The sequence below is a fragment of the Ornithorhynchus anatinus genome, chromosome X5, assembly GCF_004115215.2.
Source record: "Ornithorhynchus anatinus isolate Pmale09 chromosome X5, mOrnAna1.pri.v4, whole genome shotgun sequence".
Taxonomy (NCBI): Eukaryota; Metazoa; Chordata; class Mammalia; order Monotremata; family Ornithorhynchidae; genus Ornithorhynchus; species Ornithorhynchus anatinus.
In genome coordinates, this window is record NC_041753.1 from 4,652,456 (window position 1) to 4,674,711 (window position 22,256).

Genomic DNA, 22,256 nt, shown 5'->3' on the forward strand with positions numbered 1-22,256 from the left:
CCGGCCCCCGTCGAAGCCCTGCCGCATTTTAGCCAGACTCCCGCCCGCCCAGTCAGCTCTCCGCCGGTTTAGAGTGGCCCGCCCCATTCCTCCTAAGGCCTACCAAGTTATTTATAAAGCGATGGCACTTGCAGACACTTTAAACCTGGGAAGACACCGTACCTCTCCCCCACCCCTCGCTCTCTCACGCTCCCTCTCGCTGTCTCTCTCTCTGGCACGCGCGCGCGCGGACGAAGAGTCGGCCTGTCGCGTCTGAAAGCCGGCCGGGAGGCCCGGCGGGGTGGGAACAGGCTCACGGAGCGGTGTCCTTCTGAGAGACCCAGCGGTCGCCCACACAGCCAAAAGCTGTCTTCAGCAATAAGAAATCCTGGGTCTTTACCCGGAGAGGCTGGGGAAAACCCTTCTCCATCTTAGCGGGTGGTTAATTTTTTCTTTTTCTTGTCTCAGTTTTCTCCCCAAGGAGCAGTTGACCCCCATCAAGTGCCCGAAACCCCTCTCCCCGCCCCCCCGCCCCTCCTCGCGAGCCCCTTTGGCGGCCGGATTCCCGCCTCCGGCGCGAGTTACTCTCCCGCCCCTCCGCCCCGGCTCGTGGGCACCCCGGACCGGCCGAGACGCTGCCCCTTTCGAGGTAGAAAGTTCCGTCTCTCCCGTCACCCTCCTCTCGTCGAGGAGCGGTCTCGTCGAGATCAACGGTCTCGTCGAGATGCGGCCTTAGGAGAGACCCCCCGGGGCCCCCGGGACTTGTCCCGGCCCCCCGTAGCCTCACGCGACCGTGACCCTCCGGGTCCCTCCCGATTAACAGTCGTGACCGACGGATCGGGAAGGCGGGAAGGAGCCGGGATTGGGGAAGGGCAGGGCTCCCCACCACCACTCCTCTCCCCCCGACACTCCCCGCCCCCGTTTAATCCTTCAATCACGTCCAGACGCTGCAGACGGAAGCTTTGCGAAGCCTTGAAGGGGGGTGGGGGGGGGGGGGCAAAAAAAAGACAAAAAGAAAAATCCCGACTAGAGCCATAAATCATTCTTCCTGTAGCGGTAAAGCTCGGGAAGCATCCGAATGGAATGTTTCAGGTGGTTGGCAAAAATATCTTTGAAATATCTTTGAAACTCGATGAAGTGTACGAAAAGATTTTTTTTTTTTTAAATAACAAAAAAAAAAACAAACCGGCATCCGTAATAAAAAAAAAAAAAGAAAAGTATTTGGGGAAACCGTTGGCAAAAGTGAATGTGTGTCTGCGTGTGTGTGCTTGTCAGTTGTAAGACACCCCCTCTTTTTTTTTTTTTTAATAAGTTTAGACCAGTGCACATCCTGTACTTTTTGTCATGGAGGCTCGATATTCAAAGCAGTTGCTTTTTAGTCTCTTTACTATCTCAAAGTCTTTTCTAGAAGTCGGTTGGGTGCGTTTGTAAGTTCTTTTAAAACCGGGATTTCCCCAACCCCGCCGGCGATCCGTCTCTGGCCGGGAGTAAGAAGCGCCCCTTTCCCATTCCGACGCCCGTTCGGAGGACCGGAGAGAGATCGTCGGTCGGTTCTTTTCTCTTGAGCTCGAAATGTCGCGATTTCTAGGAACTTGAGTCTCCGTAGAAACACACCTAGGACGTTTTAAGTGGGGTGGAAACTTAGAGGAAAAAAAATAAACATGTCTCTGGCAAAGGAAAACCCGACTCGTGTTTTGGAAGATCTTCCAGAAATTCTCCCGATCCTTTTTTTTAACAACTGAAGTGTCAGGTGTTAGCCACCGAGAGCCCAAAACTTCGCGCTTGACGGAATTAAAAAAAATCATCGTCGTCGTCATAAAAGCCTAATCATCCAAATGTTTGGTTCTCAGTATTTATACCGATCACCTTATGCAGTTTTCGATTTTGTTTTTTCTTTAAACTTACCATCTAGAGCCTCCGGATAACTTTCAAATCTTTCATTTTGCTTGGTGGGTGATCTTTTCATGCAAATACGTAAGGGTGGGTTTTATATTTTGTAGAGGTTTTTGTCCTATTTTAATGCTCTTTTTACGACAGTCTGTATATAGTGTGTTAAGTTCCTGATGAATTTCTCTCCTCTTAAAAACTTTGAAGTGATTAATTTCTCGCAACTGTGTTTTGAATAAAGCCATGACAGTGTTAAATAATAAAAGAACGGTGGCACTCGACAATTAATAGCGGATTGTTGGGTGTTCCTTCCCTCTGTGTGCTGTAAATTTTAAATTAAAAGTTTTTTCAAACCGAACCGCTTCAGGTAAATCGAGGGTTTATCGCGGGATCGACGGGTTCCGGCCTTCGCGGACGGTCCGCTGGATCGAGCGCTTACTGCGCGCAGAGCCCTTGGGAGAGTGCGATCAAACGGTAAACGGACACATCCCCTGCCCACGGCGAGCTTCCGGTGTAGGCGGGGAGGCGGATATTAATAGAGATAAAGCCATCTGCCGTTACCCGCCCTCCCCGGCGCTTAGTACAGCGCTCCGCGCACAGTGAGCGCTTAATAAATGCGATCGTATTAGGTGTCGGCTCTGGAGCTCAGCGTGGCCCGGTGGCTAGAGCCTGGGCCTGTGTTCTAATCCCGGCTCTGCCACTTGGCTGCCGAACGACCTTGGCCAGGTCACGTCTCATCTGCAAAATAGGGATTGAGACCATGCAACCCGACTAACCCCGGGGCTGAGGACAAGAAAGCGCTCAACGGATATTACGGTTATTAAAACCGGAGTCTCGCCCGCTCGGAGGGGAGTCTTCTAGGTGTGCGTTATAAAAGGGGGATTCAAAAACTCGAACCTCGAGTAACTCTTGCCTCGGAATACGGATCCGTAACTCGGTGTTAATTTAGAATCTTTGGGCCCCTACTGCTGCTGTTAATTGTTTTTTATTAGCTAATTGGCATCTCCCAGGCCCTCTACTTACGATCCTTTTGATGCCTTGTAATTGGTACCTTCCCTTAAGCTTGCAGTTTGAAGTCGTTTCAGGTAGGTGGAATCCGAACGAATGGGGGCCGAGGCCAGCTCGGGTGAAGGTTCCGGATGGCAACGCGAAATGGCGTTCTTGGCCTTCTGGGGAACGGGTAGGTCGCTCTCGACTCCGCCCGGCTGCCCGAGCGGTTCCGCTCTTTCCCGTCCATCGTTTTCCTTGAACGCTTCCTTTGTGCGGAGCACCGTACTAAGCGCACGGGAGGGTATAAAAGGGTTCTTCCGACGAACGGGAGGAGGCCGGCTCCTCGGCCCTTCGCAGTTCAGAGAAGGTTTTTGACTTGAACGTACCTGCCCTTCTAAAGTCGCCTCTCCTCCAGGAGGTCTTCCCTGATTAATTCCTCATCTCCCCCTAGTTTCTTCCTTTATCACCAGTTCGGCATTTTTGTGCTGCTTAAAATACTTGGCCCTTGCCCAATATTATTAATAATAATCGCGGTATTTAAGCGCTTACTAGGTGCCGGGCAGCGTACTGAGCACTGGGGTGGCTACAAGCAGAGTGGGTTGGCTCCAGTTCCTGCCCCGCCTGAGGTTTACGGTCTTAATCCTCATTTTACAGGCCCAGTGAAGTGACTTGCCCAAGGTCACCCAGCAGACAAGTGGCGGAGCTTGGATTGGAACCCGGGCCCTCCCTCTGGTCTTTCTACAGTAACGCGGGTGCTGCCTTTTGGAGAATCTAGGCAGTTCTGATCTGTCAAAAGGAGTTGAATTTTATCGTCTGATCCCCGTGGGTGGAGAACTGTGACGCTAATCTGTCTTATACTTCCCAAGTGCTCAGTACGGCGTATCGCAGTGCTTGGCGCACGATCTGCAAATTGCATATGGGTTTTGCTGGCTGAAATGTGCCTGGGTAGAATCTCTTCAATGACTCTCTTTTTTATGTTTTCTCCTCCTCCTAGATCCTCGAGAGATTTTACGGAGTGACTTACCCGAGGTCACGCCGCAAGCCAGTGCGGAGCTTGGTTTAGAAGCACGAGAAGCAGCGTGGCTCAGTGGAAAGAGCCCGGGCTTTGGAGTCAGAGGTCATGGGTTCGATTCCCGGCTCTGCCACTTGGCAGCTGTGTGACTCTGGGCGAGTCACTTAACTTCTCTGTGCCTCAGTTACCTCATGTGCAAAATGGGGATGAAGACTGTGAGCCCCATGTGGGACAACCCGATTCCCTTGTGTCTCCCCCAGCGCTTAGAACGGTGCTCTGCACATAGTAAGCGCTTAACAAATACCAACATTATTATTTAGAACCCACGTCTCCTGACTCCCCATCCCATGTTCTTTCCCACTAGACCGTGGTACGGTTTACCAAGGTGTCACATCCCCATTTTTTTCCTCTACACCTCTGCCCTAGTGATTTTAGATGAAAAAAATTTATTCCTAGAGTTTTATGACAAAGGGGACGTTTTTCCGTTATTTATGAGAGTATTCATCGGGGGATTTTTCTTCGAGTTAGCATTTGAAAAACGTCAAGTACTCTCACCCCACTCGCGGGCGCGGTGGTGGATGGAGCCCGGGCCTGCGGGTTCGAAGGACCTGGGTTCTAATCCCGGCTCCACCACGTGACTGCCGTGTGACCTTATACTTCCGTTTGCCTCGGTGACCTCCTCTGTAAAATGAGCCCCATACGGGACGCGGACTGTGTCCAACCTGGTTATCTTGCATCTATTTATTGAGCACTTACTAGGTGCAGAGCACTGTTCAAAGCACTTGGGAGAGGACAATACGAGAGCATTAACAGACACATTCCCTGCCCCCAAAATGAGCTTACAGTTCAGAGGCCACGTTCAGTGCTTAACAAATACCGTAAACCATATCGAGACCGGGAGCCCCAACGTGGGACGGGGACTGCGTCCAACCCGATCTGCTTGTATCCACCCCGGCGCTTAGTACGGTGCCTGGCACATAATTAAGCGCTTAAATACCGTAATTATTATTATTATCAGCCAAAAAATCGAGTATTTTCTGTGGCTCGAGCGCGGGCTGCCGGACTCATCTTCATCACAGAAGAGGCGTAGATCGGTTAGGACGTAGAATTGCTTGATCCGTTCTAGTTCTTTCCTAGAATGGTAATAATAATACGGTGTTTGTTAAGCGCTTACTAGCACTGTTCTAAGCGCTGGGGTAGATACGAGTTAATGAGGTCGGACACGGTGCCACAAGAGGCTCCCGATCCCGATCTTGCAGATGAGGTGACCGAGGCCCAGTGAAGTGACTTACCCAAGGTCACGCGGCAGACACGCTGCTTCTCTCCGTGTGTATCTGAAAAAATACGGCTTTGGAGAACCTGACCCCTGGCATAAAAGGCCTCTGTTCTCTCCGGAGCTGAAAACTTCTTCACTGGCGTCTTGCGCTGGAGTGTAATGATATTCTGCAGCTGTCGATTAATAACATTCTCAGCTCGCAAGCCCCTTTCATACGTACCAAATGGGCGTCGCCTCTTCCTCCACCCCACAGCACCATGTGCAGATCCATAATTCACTTATATTAACGTCTGTCTCCCCTGTAATGGCCAGGGATGGTCTCTGTTGCCGAATCGTCCATTCCAAGCGCTCAGTACGGTGCTCTGCACATAGGAAGCGCTCAATAAATACTATTGAACGAATGAATTGGGAGCAGGGAGTCTACCGACCGCTGAAAACAATCCTCCGCACACGGAAAGGACTCGATAAATTCCACCGACGGATTGGTCGCTGAGGCCGGGGAAGCCATACGGCCTTAGTGGAAAGAGCGTGGGCCTGGAATAATGATCAATAATAATGTCGGTATGCGTGAAGCGCTTACTAGGGGCCGAGGACCGTTCTAAGCGCGGGGGGAGATACGGGGTCATCAGGTCGTCCCCCGTGGGGCTCCCCGTCTTCATCCCCATTTGACAGATGAGGTCACTGAGGCACCGAGAAGTGAAGCGACTCGCCCAAAGTCATCTGACGGGCGGCGGAGCCGGGATTAGAACCCGGGACCTCCGACCCCTCGGCCCGGGCTCTTTCCACTGAGCCACGCCGCTTCTCTGAGGACCTCTCAGGAGGACCTGCGTCCTAACCCCAGCTCTGCCAGTTGCTTGCTGTGTGACCTCGGGCGAGTCGCTCAACTTCTCGGTGCCCGTCACCTCGTCCGTCAAACGGGGATTAAATCCGCCACCCTTCAACTCATTCATTCGTTCAGTAGTATTTATTGAGCGCTTAATATGCGCAGAGCACCGTACTAAGCGCTTGGAATGGACAAACCGGCAGCAGATAGAGACGGTCCCTGCCCGTCGACGGGCTCACGGTCTCGACTGTGAGTCCCTCGTGGGATTGTGTCGCTCGGATAAACGTGTATCTACCCCCGTGCTTAGAGCGGTGCTTGGCGCGCTGTAAGTCCTTTATCGAAGACCGTATTGAAAATTAAAAAAAGGCAGCTGCTTCTGGTCGCCGTCACCAGTCTGGAATTTGAAAGACGACAGGTTCTGCTGCCCCGCAGGGATCGTCGGTCCCCGGCGCCCACCACCTAAACCGAGCGACCGGGGAGAGTGGCGTTTGTCCTCTGTGGAAGAGTCTCTTTTCCTCCTCAGATTTCGGTTCTCGGAGCGGCGTCGTTCTCGGGCGTTATCACGGTAGTAATAATGATTGTATTTGTCAGGGGCTTCCTTGGGGGGGGGGGGGTAGATCCACCGAGAAGCAGCGTGGCTCAGTGGAAAGAGGCCGGGCTGGGGAGTCAGAGGTCGTGGGTTCTAATCCCGGCTCCGCCACTTGTCTGCTGTGTGACCTGGGGCAAGTCACTTCACTTCTCTGGGCCTCAGTGACCTCATCTGTAAAAATGGGGGGGGAAAAAGTGAGCCCCACATGGGACAATCTGATGACCCTGTATCTACCCCAGCGCTATAGAACAGTGCTCGGCACATAGTAAGTGCTTAACAAATACCAAAATTATTATTATTATTCTTTTGGTATCTGTCTCCCCCCTTCTAGACCGTGAGCCCGTTGTTGGGTACACAAGCGCTTACTACAGTGTTCTGCACGCAGCAGGTGCTCCATAAATACGACTGAATAATAATAATAATAATGATGCTATTTGTTAAGCACTTACTATGTGCAGAGCACTGTTCTCAGCGCTGGGGGAGATACAGCGTAATCAGGTTGTCCTCCGTGGGGCTCACAGTCTTCATCCCCATTTGGCAGATGAGGTCACTGAGGTACCGAGAAGTGAAGGGATTCCAAGTGTTTAGTACAGTGTTCTGCACATAGTAAGTGCTCAATAAATACTATTGAATGAATGAATGCAGTGACAAGAATAAATAATCATGATGGTGGTATTTATTAAGCGCTTACTATGTATTGAGCACTGTTCTAATGATAATAATGTTGGTATTTGTTCAGCGCTTACTATGTGCAAAGCACTGTTAGACGCGCCGGGGGGAGATACAGGTTGTCCCACGTGAGGCTCCCGGTCTTCATCCCCATTTGACAGATGAGGGAACTGAGGCCCAGAGAAGTGAAGCAACTTGCCCACAGTCACACAGCTGAGAAGGGGCAGAGCGGGGATTCGAACCCATGACCTCTGACTCCCCAGCCCGGGCTCTTGCCCCTGAGCCAGGCTGCTTCTCTAAGCGTGACTGAAGGAAGAAATGAAGGAATGAATGGATGAATGGATGCATGAATGGATGGCTGAATGAGAAGAAGCACTTGTCAGCTGTGTGACTGTGGGCAAGTCACTTCACTTCTCTGGGCCTCAGTTCCCTCATCTGTAAAATGGGGATGAAGACTGTGAGCCCCACGTGGGACGACCCGATCCCCCTGTGTCTACCCCAGCGCTTAGAACAGTGCTCTGCACCTAGTAAGCGCTTAACAGATACCAACATTATTATTATGATTGGATGAATGAATGGATTAGACTGTGAGCCCGTCACTGGGCAGGGACGGTCTCTATCTGTTGCGGAACTGTTCATTCCAAGCGCTTAGTCCAGTGCTCTGCACATAATAAGCGCTCAGTAAGTACGATTGAATGGATGGGTGAACGAATGAATGAATGAAAGCCCCTCCTTCCGTCCGGGGCGGGGCCAGGCCTCGGAGCCGCCCTCCCATTGGTCCAGAAATGCCGCATTCCCTCCCCCCGCCCCTCGCCCGCCACGTGACCCCGGCCCGCCACGTGACCCCGGCCCGCCACGTGACCCCCAGCCTTCGGCGCGGGGGCGGGAAATCCTCCCCGCCGACCCGGGCTCCAGGGCGCATGCGCGAAGGCGCCGCCCGCCGCTCCCTCAGGCCCGCGCATGCGCCCCACGAGAGGGGCGATAACCGTTGCTCCATCCTGCCCCCTCCCCCCCCCCAGGACCAGCTGCCCTCCGTTGCCCTGGGGCCTCCTCACCTCATTGTCCTGCTGGGCCTCCATCGGCCTTCCCCGCCCTGACACCCTCAGCATGAGGCAGGAGAGAGCAGGGCCCGGCCCTCTGGGGCCATGAGGCCATGTGGGTGGTAGGGGCGAGGGGCATCCGCCCCCTGGGCGCCCCTAAGCCCCCCAAGGTGGCAGCGGGCGCCCTGCTCTGCTGCTGCTGCTGCCTCCTGGCCTTCGCCCCCTGGCCGGCGCCCGCCCTGCCAGGTAGGAGCCCGAGGGCCTCGCCCGCTCCCGGGACCTCACACCTCAGGGCCCGCACCGTCCCCACGGCGCCATGACGACGGCGTGGCCTCGGCCTACGGGCCCGGGAGCCGCTCCCCGGCCCGGGTGGGGGCTCGCGGTCCCCATCCCCGTTCGACGGATAATAACGATGGTGTTTAAGCGCTTAATAATGATAACGTTGGTATCGGTTAAGCGCTTACCACGTGCCGAGCACCGTTCTAAGCGCTGGGGGAGATCCAGGGTCATCAGGTCGTCCCACGGGAGGCTCACGGTTCATCCCCATTTGACAGATGAGGTCACGGAGGCCCAGAGAAGTGAAGTGACTCGCCCACAGTCAGATGACAAGTGGCAGAGCGGGGATTCGAACTCATGAGCTCTGCCTCCCAAGCCCGGGCTCTTTCCACCGAGCCACGCTGCTTACTATGTGCAGAGCACCGTTGTAAGCGCTGGGGGAGGTACGGGGTCATCAGATTGTCCCCTGTGGGGCTCACGTTTTTTAATCCCCATTTTTACAGATGAGGGAGCCGAGGCCCAGAGAGGTGATTTGCTCAGGGTCACGCAGCAGAGAAGGGGAGGAGGCTGGATTTGAACCCGTGACCTTCTGACTCCCAGGCCCGGGCTCTAGCCGCTAAATAATGACGGTGTTTGGTAAGCGTTTACTATGTGCAGAGCACTGTTCTAAGCGCTGGGGGAGATACAGGGTAGTCAGATTGTCCCACGTGGGGCTCCCATTTTTTAATCCCCATTTTTCCAGATGAGGTCACCGAGGCCCCGAGAATAATAATGGTGGTATCTGTTAAGCGCTTGCTATGTGCCGAGCACTGTTCTAAGCGCTGGGGGAGATGCAGGGTCATCAGGTTGTCCCACGTGAGGCTCCCAGTTAATCCCCATTTTACAGATGAGGTCACTGGGGCCCAGAGAAGTGAAGTGACTCGCCCGCAGCCGCACAGCGGACAAGTGGGGGAGTTGGGATTAGAACCCTCGACCTCTGACTCCCGAGCCCGGGCTCTTTCCACTGAGCCACGCTGCACTAGGCTAGGCCAGGCTGCTTCCCGCGCGGGTTTCCGCCGGTGCCCGTCCACCCCCGGATGATCCGGTGGTCCGCCGTGTGCCCCAACGGGCCCCCGGCCGACCGTCCAACTCGTGTGCCCCAGAATAATAATAATAATAATAATAAAGTCGGTATCGGTTAAGCGCTTACTAGGTGCCGAGCACCGTTCTAAGCGCCGGGGGAGATCCAGGGTCATCAGGTCGTCCCCCGTGAGGCTCCCGCTCTTCATCCCCATTCGACAGATGAGGTGACTGAGGCCCAGAGAAGTGAAGTGACTCGCCCACAGTCACCCAGCTGACAAGTGGCGGAGCGGGGATTCGAACCCATGACCTCGGACTCCCAAGCCCGGGCTCTACGCTATGACAATATAACGGTCACATTTCCCTGCCCTTGGCGAGCTTACAGTCCAGCGGGGGAGACGGACATTAATTTAAGGAAATCAATCACAGCTGTGGACATTTTTAGTGCTGTGGGGCCAGGCCTGGATGGATAAAAGCAGGGGCTTGGGAGCCAGAGGTCGTGGGTTCTAATCCCAGCTCCGCCACTTCTCTGCTGTGAGACCTTGGGCAAGCCACTTCTCTGTGGCCTCAGTTCCCTCATCTGTAAAATGGGGATGAAAACTGTGAGCCCCGGGGGGGGGGGGGAACAACCTGATTACCGTGTATCTACCTCAGCTCTGAGAACAGTGCTTGGCACCTAGGAAGCGCTCGACAAATGCCATGATTATAATTATCAGCGCGTAGAAGAGTGCTTTGCACATAGTAAGCGCTTGAATGCCATCATCATCATTATTATAATCAAGTGGAAAGAGCCCGGGCTTGGGAGTCAGAGGTCATGGGTTCGAATCTCCGCTCCGCCACTTGTCAGCCGGGTGACTGTGGGCGAGTCACTTCACTTCTCTGGGCCTCGGTTCCCTCATCTGTAAAATGGGGATGAAGAGCGGGAGCCTCACGTGGGGCAACCCTGTATCTTCCCCAGCGCTTAGAACAGCGCTCTGCACGTAGTAAGCGCTTAACGAATACCAACGTTATTATTATTATAAAGGGAGCGAGTCGAGGCAGCGCAGAAGGGAGTGGGGGACGAGGAAAAGAGGATTTTTCTAGGAAAGAGATGGGCCTCCAGTAAGGTTTTGGAGGTGGTGGGGGAGAGTCGTTGCCTGTCCGATCTGAGGAGGGAGGGCGTCCCAGGCCGGAGGCAGGACGGGGGCGAGGGGTCGGCGGCCAGATGGACGCGATCGAGGCCCGGTGCGAAGGCCCAACCTGATTCTCTTCTATCTACCCAGTTCGGGGGTTCAGTGCTTGGCACGGAGTAAGCGCTGGTCAAATAGAAAGAGCGGGGCCTAGTGGATAGAGCACGCACCTGGAGGGTCAGAAGGACCTGGGTTCTAATCCCGGCTCGGCCACTTCTGGGCAAGTAACTTCCCCGTCGCCTCAGTTCCCTCATCTCTAAAATGGGGATTAAGGCCGTTAGTCCCATATGGGACGGGGACCGCTGTCCGTTCCGATCACGCCGTATCCACCCCAGCGCTGAGAACAGGGCCTGGCGCGTAGTAAGCGCTTAACAAGTACCACGATTCTTATTCCCCGCATTTGAGTGAATGAATGAATGAATTAGACCACAACCAGGAGGGCCAGCCACCGATCCGTCCGTTCAAACTTACCTTTTCCCCGCCGGAGGCAAAATACTAAACTGGGATAGGTCTGATCCAGGAATGGGGGGTTGGGGGGCGAGCGTTTATACCGACGGGGACGGGGACCGCGTCTCCTGACCGTGGCCTAACGGTTAGAGCTCGGGCCTGGCAAACAGAAGGACCTGGGTTTTAATCCGGCTCCGCCACCCGTCTGCCGCGTGACCTGGGGCGGGTCGCCCCGCTTCCCGGGGCCTCGGTCCTCTCATCTGTAAAATGGGGATGAGGACGGTGAGCAGCCCCACGTGGGACTCGGGTCGGACGCTCCTAACTGCACTTGGAACAGTGCCTGGCACCTAGTAATCGCTTAACGAATCCTATCGTTATTACCTCTCCCGGCCGCTTAGTAGGGTGTTCCGCCCACAGTAAGCGCTCAGTAAATCACGCCGGAACACCGGTTGGCCCACAGGAACATCTGTTAGGCCGATCCGGGGAAGTCTGGTTTTCCGGCTTAGAGGAGAGCGGCCAATTGGAAAAGTAAATGATGGGGTAACGAGGGAAGGAAATTGGTCGAAAAGCCGCCACCGGAGTATTCGGTTTCAGTTTGATCGCGGGCCACGAGCCTTTCTTCCCCGGGAGCGTGAGGCACGGCAGCGACGTGTCTGCCCCGAGAGGGACGGACACGGAGGGGAGCGTTGGATTGCCGTCAGTTGTAACCTGCTTTCTGTGTGTCTGTGCACGTGTGGGTTTGCCAAACTGGCTCTGGTCCAGCTTGGGGAGTGTTATCTGTGTGCTCGTGCAGAATTCTGTGGGGTTTTGCAGCCCGGTTAGCTTTTGTCTAGCAGAGGAAGGCGTTGTAAATATTTCAGCTCAATAAAAACTTAAACACGGGCACCGAGTTCAGTTTGAGGCTTTTCGGGCCTCCAAAAAAAAAAAAAAGAGAAAGAAAAGAAAAGCACCTTGGGAGGAGTTTATTTTTTTATTTTTCCCTGCGGCGTTCTAACTCTCCTGCCAAAAATGGAGGAGGATCCAAAAATAGACTTATTGGAAGAAGAACAAACCAGAATTTTCACCACTGTCTAAAAAGAAGCCAGGATTTTCTGCTACCGTCTGAGACCTAGGCTGCCTCAGAAAAGGTGTTTGCATTTAAGCTCTTAGTGGGCACGGAACGTGTCTCCCAACTCTGTTGTATTCTCCCAAGCGCTTATAATTATTATTACGGTATCTGTTAGGCGCTTACGATGTGCCGGCGCGGTGCTCGGCACACCTGACTGCTGTGTGACCTCGGACGAGTCACGTCACTTCTCTGTGCCTCGGTTCCCCCATCTGTAAATTGGAGACTGTGAGCCCTCCGTGGGACGGGGACTGCGTCCAACCCGATTATCCGGCGGCCATCCCAGTGCTCGGCGCACAGTAAGCGCTTGCCGAATACCACGGTTACGATGACGAGAGTAAGCGCTCAGTAAGTGCCACCGATCGACTGATGGGTGGATTGATTTCAGGGCAGCGCAGGCGAAGGAAGGTGTACGTGGGATTGCTTCGCCCAGCGCCGTACGATCGCTGGCGACGTCCTTTTTCCGCCAGCCCCTCGGCCCGTCTCGGCCACTCGGCTGGCAAGTTGCGTCTCTTTTCCCGTCCCTTCTTGATCCTTCCCGTCCCTCTGAGGAAGAGATGGCTTCCTGGAAGGGGGTGGGAATCCCAGCCCCCTTTTAATCGATCGGCGGAATCGTTCGAATGCCCGCTCTCCCCGGAGCTGGAGTTCGGGATCTCTGCCCTTCGAAGAGTTTACAGACTTCTGATCCCGACGCTGCCTCTTCGCTGCGTGACTTTGGGCAAGTCACTTCACTTCTCTGGGCCTCAGTTGCCTCATCTGTAACAGGGGGATGAAGACGGGGATCCCCACGTGGGACAACCACGTGATGACCTTGTATCTACCCTAGCGCTTAGAACAGGGCTTGGCACATGGGAAGCGCGTACCAAATACCATCATCATTTATTATTCTCCTTTATTCTCTCCTCCCCACTGCATCCTCACCGAGTCTCACTTAGTGGCCGCTAACATCTAATGTCTGAGGGACTCCCCCCTCACAGCCCTCCAGCCCTTATTGTCTATCTCATTCATTCAATAGTATTTATTGAGCGCTTACTATGTGCAGAGCACTGTACTAAGCGCTTGGAATCTCGAATTTCTTTATTTGTAATAATGTCCGTCTCCCCCATGAGACGGTCATCTCCTTGTGGGCAGGGAACGTGTCTGTTTATTATCGTATTATCCTCTCCCATGCGCTCAGTACGTTGCTGCGCTCAGTACGGTGCTCCGCATAGAGTAAGCGCTGGATAAATACGACTGAGTGACCGACTGGATTTTTGGGGGTTTTTTTAACATGGTGTTTATCGAGCGCGCTCACTATGTGTCAGGTACTGTACTTTCCCTCTAGACCCTAAGCTTTTTATGGGCAGGGAACGTTTCTACCGACTCTGTTTTACTGTCCCCTTCCGAGCGTTTAGTACAGTGCTCTGCATGCGTGATTCCTCTCGGAGGTAGGAAGGCGTTTTCTCCGGCACCGGCAAGATGAGATTCAGTAGGAGAAGGCTGGGAACTTGGAAACAGGCATTTATTTTATTTAGTCATCCTCCTCGATTCCCCAGTAAGTAGGTTAAAAGAGTGGCGTAAAACTCTCCGGCGGCGATGTCGGGGTTAGGGCCGACGCGGAATCTTAAACGGTCAACGTTCCCCCTTTACTCGGTAGAAATGGGCGCGAAATGCGGGCTGGGTGACCTGGGGCAAGTGGCCTCACTTCTCCGGGCCTCAGTCGTCTCATCTGCAGAAGGGGGATGAAGACCGTGAGCCGCAGGTGCGACGGGGACTGTGTCCAACTTGATTAATCTGTATCTTCCCCCGCGCTTCGGACACTCGTGCGTTCAACCGTATTTAGCGAGCGCTTACTATGTGACACGTTACTATGTGCTCGTTACGGGCAGGGACTGCGTCCACCGATTCTGTGGTATAGGACTCTCCCAGGTGCTTAACACAGTGCTCGGCGTATAGTAAGTGCTCAGTAAATACCCTTGATTGATTATCAGAGAATACTTATGGCACTTGTGAAGCGCTTACTAGGTGCCAAGCCCTGTTGTAAGCACTGGGGTAGATAGACGTTAATGGGTTTGGACACAGGCCCTGTCTCACATTGGACTCACGCTCTCAATCCCCATTTTTTCCAGATGAGGGAACCGAGGCCCCGTGAAGTGAAGTGACTTGCCCCAGGTCACACAGCAGACAAGTAGCCGAGCGGGGATTGGAACCGATGACCTTCTGACTCCCAGGCCCGGGCCGTATCCACTGTGCCACGCTGCTTCTCAAATATTATTGATAATCATAATAACGTTGGTATTTGTTAAGCGCCCACTGTGTGCCGAGCACTGTTCTAAGCGCTGGGGGAGATCCGGGGTCATCAGGTGGTCCCACGTGAGGCTCACGGTTCATCCCCGTTTTCCAGATGAGGTCACTGAGGCCCAGTGAAGTGACTTGCCCACAGTCACCCAGCGGACAGGTGGCGGAGCCGGGATTCGAACTCATGACCTCTGCCTCCCGAGCCCGGGCTCTTTCCGCTGGGCCGCGCTGCGTCTTTCTTATTAGTAATAGTGTTGATATTAACGCCCCAAGCCACCACCTGGAGCCCGCCTTGAATCGACGCAAATGAGAGGAATTAGATCCTACCTGGCGGGAAGAGCGACAAAACCCAGAGCCAGGGGATCGGGGAGGGGTTGCTTGGGAACTGGGCTGAAAGGCAGCTAAATAGGTCAAGCAGCGATCGCATTTATTAGGCGGCCAGCGCTCCTAATAAACCCACCTGATATTTTTCCTGGAAAGGCAGGGCCGAGGAGCCGGTTACCTGAATGACCATTGTTATTTCTGTGTCGTCCCCCCCCCCAGGTGACAGGCGGCCCACGCTGAAACACCAGGTAAAATTTTGTTTTACTTCTGTTCCAGTCCCTCGTATGTAGCTCTCGATAAAAATCTATTACAGAAAGTCTGTGTACGTAGATAATATACTCTTCTACTTCCATCAGTGTACATATATATGCACGTATGCATCTCAGTACACATCGTGCACGTGTTTATGTGAATCTCTGTGCCCATAATTATAAGAAGAAGAATAACTGTGGCGTTTCTGACTCCCAGCCCGACTCAAAGGAGGGGAGGCTGGTGGTGGTGGAAAAGAGAGGACGTACACGCGTGGCGCAGTGTGGTCTGGTGCCTAGAAGGAGTCAGGAGGACCTGGGTTCTAATCCCGCTCCGCCACCTGCCTGCCGGGTGACGTTGGGCAAGTCCGTTCCCTTCCCGGTGCCTCAGTTCCCTCATCTGTAAAACGGGGATGAAGGGCGAGCCCTAAGCGGGACAGGGACCGTGTCCATCCCGATTAGCTCGTACCCACCCCGCCGCTTATTACGGGGGTCTGGCACGTAGTCAGCGCTTAACGAGCGCCGTTAAAAAGATGCTGTAATCCCTCGTCGGATTCTTTTCGTGTGTTTTAAAGGTCAGGCTGATCTACAGGAAGAAAGTTGTAGTTGGCTTCTTCAAGTCCAGACGACTCCAACCCGACATTATAGACCCCTGGAATTCAGGTATTAGTAGAACGGGTAATTTCTCCGAACCAAGAGGGCCCTTGAGAAATGGTCTGGGGAAGCAGCGTGGCCTGGTGGAAAGAGCCCAGGCCTGGGAGTCGGCGGACCCGATAATAATAATACTACTGTCGGTATTTGTTAAGCGCTTACTGTGCGCAGAGCACTGTTCTAAGCGCCGGGGGAGATCCGGGGTCATCGGGTCGTCCCACGTGAGGCTCCCGGTCTTCATCCCCATTTTCCAGATGAGGGAACTGAGGCCCAGAGAAGTGAAGTGACTCGCCCACAGTCACCCGGCTGCCAAGTGGCGGAGCCGGGATTCGAACCCATGGCCTCTGACTCCCAAGCCCGGGCTCTTTCCACTGAGCCACGCCGCTTCTCTACTCATGATGGCACTTAAGTGCTTACTATGTGCAAAGCACTGTTCTAAGCGCTGGGGGAGGGGGGGATACAGGGTAATCAGGCTGTCCCACGTGGGACTCCCAGTCTCCATCCCCATTTTCCAGATGAGGTCATTGAGGCCCAGAGAAGTGAAGTGACTTGCCCAAGGTCCCACAGCTGACAAGCGGCGAAGCCGGGATTAGAACCCATGACCTCCGACTCCCAAGCCCGGGCTTCTTCCACCGAGCCACGCTGCTTCTCATAGGGCCGGCTCTGTAACTTGTCTGCTGCCCGATACTGGGCGTCTCATTTCCGCGCCTCCGGGCCTCAGTTTCCTCATCGGTAAAATGGGAGTTCAATCCCACTCCCTTCTACTTAGACTGTGAGCCCCGTGGGGGAGTAGGACTGGGTCCAACCTGATTATCTTAGCGCTTGGCACACGGTAAGCTCTTAACAGATGCCGTTATTATCATCGTTAAGGTACTCGGGGACTTGCGTATGATAATAAAGGACTGCGGTACTTGTTAGGCGCTCACTCTGTGCCCACCACTGTACTAAGCGCTAGGGTAGATCCAAGTAAATACGGTCGGACGCGGCCCCCGTCTCACCCGGGACTCTCAGTTTAGGTAGCGGGGAGTAGGATCGAATTTTACCCAGGAAGGACAGGCGTTGAACGCCCGCACTTTACAGATGAGGAGATTGGGAGACTGAAAAGTGAAATGACTTGGCCAAGGTCCCACAGCAGACGGAGCGGCAGAGCCAGGATTAGAACCTGGGTCCTCTGACTCCCAGGCCCCGCGGTCTTTCCACTACTAGGCCGGCCGGTGAACTGAAAGGGTTGTGAAGCTCAGATATATCGACAGATATATTTAGTCCAATTTGAATGGCTTATCAAGAGCTCCAGGGTTCCAGTGCCCACTCAGCCTCGTAGACCTCCCTGCCTCCAGTCTGTCTCTTCTCCCGTCCATATTATTATTATTATTATTATTATTATTATTATTATTGTATTTGTTAAGCACTTACTACGTTCCAAGCATTATTCTAGCACTGGGGAAGATACGAGGTCACCGGCTTATCCCACATGGGGCTCACAGTCCTCATCCCCATTTTACAGATGAGGTCATAATAATAATAGTATTTGTTAAGCGCTTACTATGTGCCAAGCGCTGGGGGAGAGTCAAGGTGATCAGGTGGTCCCAGGTGGGGCTCACAGTCTTCATCCCCATTTTCCAGATGAGGGAATCGAGGCACAAGTCTGATTAAGTCTGTGAGCCCCACGTGGGACAACCTGATGACCTTGTATCTCCCCCAGTGCTTAGAACGGTGCTTGGCACCTGGTAAGCGCTTAACAAATACCGTCATTATTATTATTATTATTATTATAAATGCTCAATAACTACTATTTCTTAATCATCCTCTAGCAGCCAGCCACTTTTTCCCTTTCCTCGGCGGGTTGTTTTTTTTTTTAAATTGCCATAAAAGCAAATCCGTGGAAAGAGCCCGGGCTTCGCAGTCAGAGGTCATGAGTTCGACTCCCGGCTCTGCCGCTTGTCAGCTGGGTGACCGTGGGCGAGTCGCTTCACTTCTCTGGGCCTCAGTGACCTCATCGGGAAAATGGGGATGAACCGTGAGCCTCACGTGGGACGACCCGATGACCCTGGATCTCCCCCGGCGCTTAGAACAGTGCGCGGCACAGAGTAAGCGCTTAACAAATACCAACATTATTATTTTAAAAACGGGATGCAGCCCACTTCCCACTCGAAGCCGACACTCGAAAAAACAGAAATAAATCGTACCTCTCTTACCTCCTCTCCCGTAGATTCGTCGTTCCCCGGGGCCTTGCCCCCACACCAGGAAGGAGTGGATGGATTGTGGGCAAATACCCCGAAGGATTTCAGCCCGCCGGGGGACCGAGATGCCGTCAAGGTAGGAGATTCTAAAATGGTCTCACGTCTCTTGTTCTCGAGAGGACGTTCGGTCCGGCCCCCCGCCCTCAGGTATGAGGCTGGCCGAACAGCCCAGGCCGGGGGTTTGTCTAAATCTATTTTTTGGTTGTTTTTTGGAAGAATCTTCGCGGGTAGAATCGTAGTAGTAAGACTGATACTAGTAGTAGGAGCGGGTAATAATAATAGCAGAAAATCCCATCTCCGCCTTCCCCCAACTAAACCCCATCTTCCTCTGCCCCCTCTCTCTTCTGCGTCGCCCTCGGATTTGGGCCCTTTCTTCACCCCGCCCTCAGCCCCACGGCATTTAGGTACAGTTCTGTAATCTATTTCATTCATTCAGTCGTATTTATCGAGCGCTTACTATGTGCAGAGCACTGGACCAAGCGCTTGGAACGGACAGGTCGGCAACAGATGAGACCATCCCCGGCCCATGACGGGCTCACGGTCTAAACGGGAGAACGGAACAAAACGACGTCGTCGAGATAAATGGAATCATGGAGATATACGCCTCCTGAACAAAATAAATAGGGGAATAAATAATATACACAAGTGAGCACAGTGCTGAGGGGAAGGGGGAAGAGGAGAGGGTGGGAGGAAGGGAGGGGGAGCGGAGGGAAAGGGGGCTCAGTCCGGGAAGGCCTCCCGGAGGAGGTGAGCTCTCAGTAGGGCTTCGAAGAGGGGAAGAGAGTTAGTTTGGCGGAGGCGAGGAGGGAGGGCGTTCCGGGACGGCGGGAGGACGTGGGCGCCGGCGGGACAGGCGCGAACGGGGGACCGTGAGGAGGTGTAGACGGTAAGCTTACCGCGGGCAGGGAACGTGGCCACCGACTCGGTCGGATGGGAAATTCCCAACTACCGAGTACGGTGCCCTGCACACGGAAAGCGCACAGAAGCACCGTGGACGATGGCTAGAGCCCGGGCCCGGGAGCTGGGTTCTAATCCCAGCTCCGCCCCCTCGTCTGCTGTGTGACCTTGGAGGAGTGACTTCACTTCTCTGGGCCTCAGGTACCTCACCTGAAAATGGGGATGAAGACTGCGAGCCCCGTGTGGGACAGGGACTGGGTCCAACCTGATCAGCCGGTATCTACCCCTGCGCTCAGGACAGTGCCTGGCACGGAGTAAGCACAGTAAACCCCTCCGTCCCGGATGCTCGTTGTGGGCAGTGAATGTGTGTGGCTGTCGTTATCGGGTGCTCTCCCGAGTGCTTAGCACAGTGCTCTGCACGCAGTAAGCGCTCAAGAGATGCCGACTGACCGGTGGACTTAACAAATGTCATAAAAAGAAAATCACCCCCCGCTCTGGCAATCCGCCCCGGAACGTAGATAGGTCGACTCAGTGTATCCCCTTGAAGTTTCCAGGGGAGTCTCTGCTGAAGAAAAGAGACCTCTCGCCCACGCCGTTCATGTCCCAGCAGAGAAGGAAGGCGCCCAACCGGAGGAGAAACTTCCCGGAAAAATGGAGGGAGGGACCCGTCGGAGCGGGGGCCGGCAGGCGGCTCGCCCCCGGAGGCTGCCGGACCCAGAAGCGCGAGGCGAGAAAACCGAGCGGGGAAGATCGCCTCCCGGACACCGGCAGGGACCCGAAGCCTCCAGACCCGACCCCGAGCCCCAGATGGGGCAGAGATCTCGCCCCGGAGTTGAGGGAGACCCAAATGTCGGGAAGCCTCCCGTGCCTCAGGAAGGTCGCGACGCGGCGGGATTGCGATGCGGAGCCCGGGTCGCAGCAGACGGAAGGCTCGGGTCCTTGCGCCGTCCGGCAGGGGCAAGGGGTGGGGTTGAAGGAAGCGCGGGGGAAAGAGGCCCCGTCCGGGACCAGGGTTTTCGTGGCCCCGAAGCCCTTCTTTAAGGAGCCCAATTATTCCCAGGCGGCGGCCCTCCGCGTCCCCAGGAGCCCCTCGGGGTCCCCGAAGAGAAAGACGAAAGGCCTCCGGAGGCACCCGGGCGAAAGACCTCAAGACGGTCCTTGCCAAGTGCACTGCGTTTCCCTTCCTCACCATTTAGAAAAGGAACCGGTAAACCCCAGAAATGTCTTGGAAGACCTCGTGGAGGAGGGCACCGTAGGTCCCTCATCCCCCAAGAAGGAGGCCATCTTCGAGGACGTGGAAGCAGGCCTCTCCCCCAACTCAACGCAACCCCTGGAGGAAGACCTCGAGGCCAGGGCCCGGCAGCCCAAGAAGGGTTCACACTGGCTGGATCTGGAAATCCCCGAGGAGAAAGTCGTCCCCTCCCACCCCGGATTCTTGCAGTTCGAGAGAAAGAAAACGAAGAAATTTCACTCGCTGCTCCGCGACCGGATCAACATCAACGGGGAGGAAGGACGCCTCCTGCCAGAACTCCCGGAGCAGGGGCGAGACCTCCAGAACCTCCCCCGGGTGTTCCCGGGAGTGAGCCTCCAAGGCCCCAAGAGGACACATGCTCTATCGGGGGCCTTTCCCCAGAAGAAACGGAAAAAAAAGATCCACCCCAAAATCCCCGGAGCGCCGAAGTCCGAACGGGTCCACGCCAAGTTCCCGGTTCACGGAGACCGCCCCTCGGGCACACTCCCCACCCCGACCCCGGCCCCGGTGGCGGGCGAGGCCACGGAACGAGGAGCCTCGGGGCAAGGCGGCAGATTACCCGTCCGGCCCATGCGGGACATGCTCAGACAGTTAGAGGTCATGTCCAACCTTCTGCTGAAACAAATGTTGGCGACCCCCCGTGGGAACCCCTCGGAAATCCTCGCCCACCCCGCCCCGAGCGGGACGGAGGGGAGGCCGAAATAGTTGGCTTCGTCAACGACCGAGCGGGGCCGGGAAACCTACGTGAGGGGAGAGGGTGGGAAGGGGAGGGCCTTCGACTCCCACCAGGGAGGAGAGAGCCACGGTGAGCCCCGTGGAAACGGAGCGAGCCGTCGCGGAGGGGGCCGCGCGCCTGCAGCCCCTCTGGGTTGTCCCGGGCCAAGGAGTCCGAATAAAATGGAAACGTTCGTTCCTCTGAAGTTAGAGCCATCTCCGGTTAATTTCCGTCCGCGTTCAAGCGGAAGCAAGGCTCACGGAACGTCCGGAGCCTCCCGGGGCGGGGGGCGTATTTTATTAGGCCGCGGGGTTTCGGAGCCCCTCGTTTCTTTCCCGACGGGAGACTCCATTTGCGGTCCTCTCTGAATTCCCCTCTGTCCCTCCGATGCCGCCTGTTGGGGGCAGGGAATGTGTCCGTTTAGTGTTGCCCTCTCCCCAGTGTTTAGTGCAGTGCTCTGCACCCAATCAATATGATGGAACGAATGAATGGCTGGGGAACAAGAGAGAGAGATTCCAGCTGCCGGTCGGCTGGCCCAAGCCCGTTCTCAAACTTGATCGTAGAGTTATCGTAGGGAATAACCAGAATAATCATAACGACGATCACGATGGCATTTGTTGAGCGCTTACTATGTGCCAAGCGCTGTTCTAAGCGCTGGGGTAGATACAAGGTAATGAGGTTGCCCCTCGTGGGGCTCCCAGGCCTCATCCCCCTTTTCCAGATGAGGGAACTGAGGCCCAGAGAAGCAAAGTGACTCGCCCAAAGTCACACGGCCGGTAAGTGGCGGAACCGGGATGAGAACCCACGACTCCCAGAATACGGTTACGATAACGATGACAGCGATACTCGTTAAGCGCGTCCTCGGACCGAGCGCTGTGCTAGGCGGTTCGAGGGCCCGCTCTTCGCCTGATGGCGCTTGGGGGGATTCAGGGAATCAGCTCACCCCGGGGCGAGGTTCAGGGACCATCTCCCCCCGACTCCCGGTGCTCAGGGGGTCCCGGAACCTTGAGCCGGGAGTCGGGGGGAGATGGGGAGAGCCCTCAGTACGACCCCCCGGACCCCCGATGCCTGTGAACCACCTTTATTGGCGGCGCCTAAGAAACCGGCGGCGTCTTCCGGCCCTCCCCGCCACTTGTCTGCCGGGTGACCGTGGGCAAGTCACTTCACTTCTCTGGGCCTCAGGTGCCTCATCTGGAAAATGGGGATGGGGGCTGGGAGCCCCACGCGGGACGGGGACTGCGTCCAACCTGACCTGCTTGTATCCAGCCCAGCGCTTAGTACAGTGCCCGGCACACAGTTAAGCGCTTAGGAAATCCAATTATTATTATTAT

At 55.0% G+C, this 22,256-nt stretch overlaps 1 protein-coding gene across 3 annotated transcripts; it reads left to right on the top strand.

Moving 5' to 3' along the window:
- Positions 1–8,204: 8,204 nt before the first annotated feature.
- On the top strand, positions 8,205–21,134 carry LOC103168388. Of its 3 annotated transcripts, XM_007662789.3 has the most exons (5): positions 8,206–8,511; positions 15,142–15,170; positions 15,746–15,833; positions 18,031–18,137; positions 19,506–21,134. In XM_007662789.3, the coding sequence occupies exons 1-5, from the start codon at positions 8,379–8,381 to the stop codon at positions 20,913–20,915; spliced, it is 1,767 nt and encodes a 588-aa protein (XP_007660979.2). In that variant the 5' UTR covers positions 8,206–8,378; the 3' UTR covers positions 20,916–21,134. The 3 variants fall into 3 exon arrangements, with proteins under 3 accessions (XP_028910959.1, XP_007660979.2, XP_007660980.2); XM_029055126.2 differs by lacking the exon at positions 15,142–15,170 and having other exon boundaries at positions 8,205–8,511; positions 19,513–21,134; XM_007662790.3 differs by lacking the exons at positions 15,142–15,170; positions 15,746–15,833.
- The last annotated feature ends 1,122 nt before the right edge of the window (positions 21,135–22,256 follow it).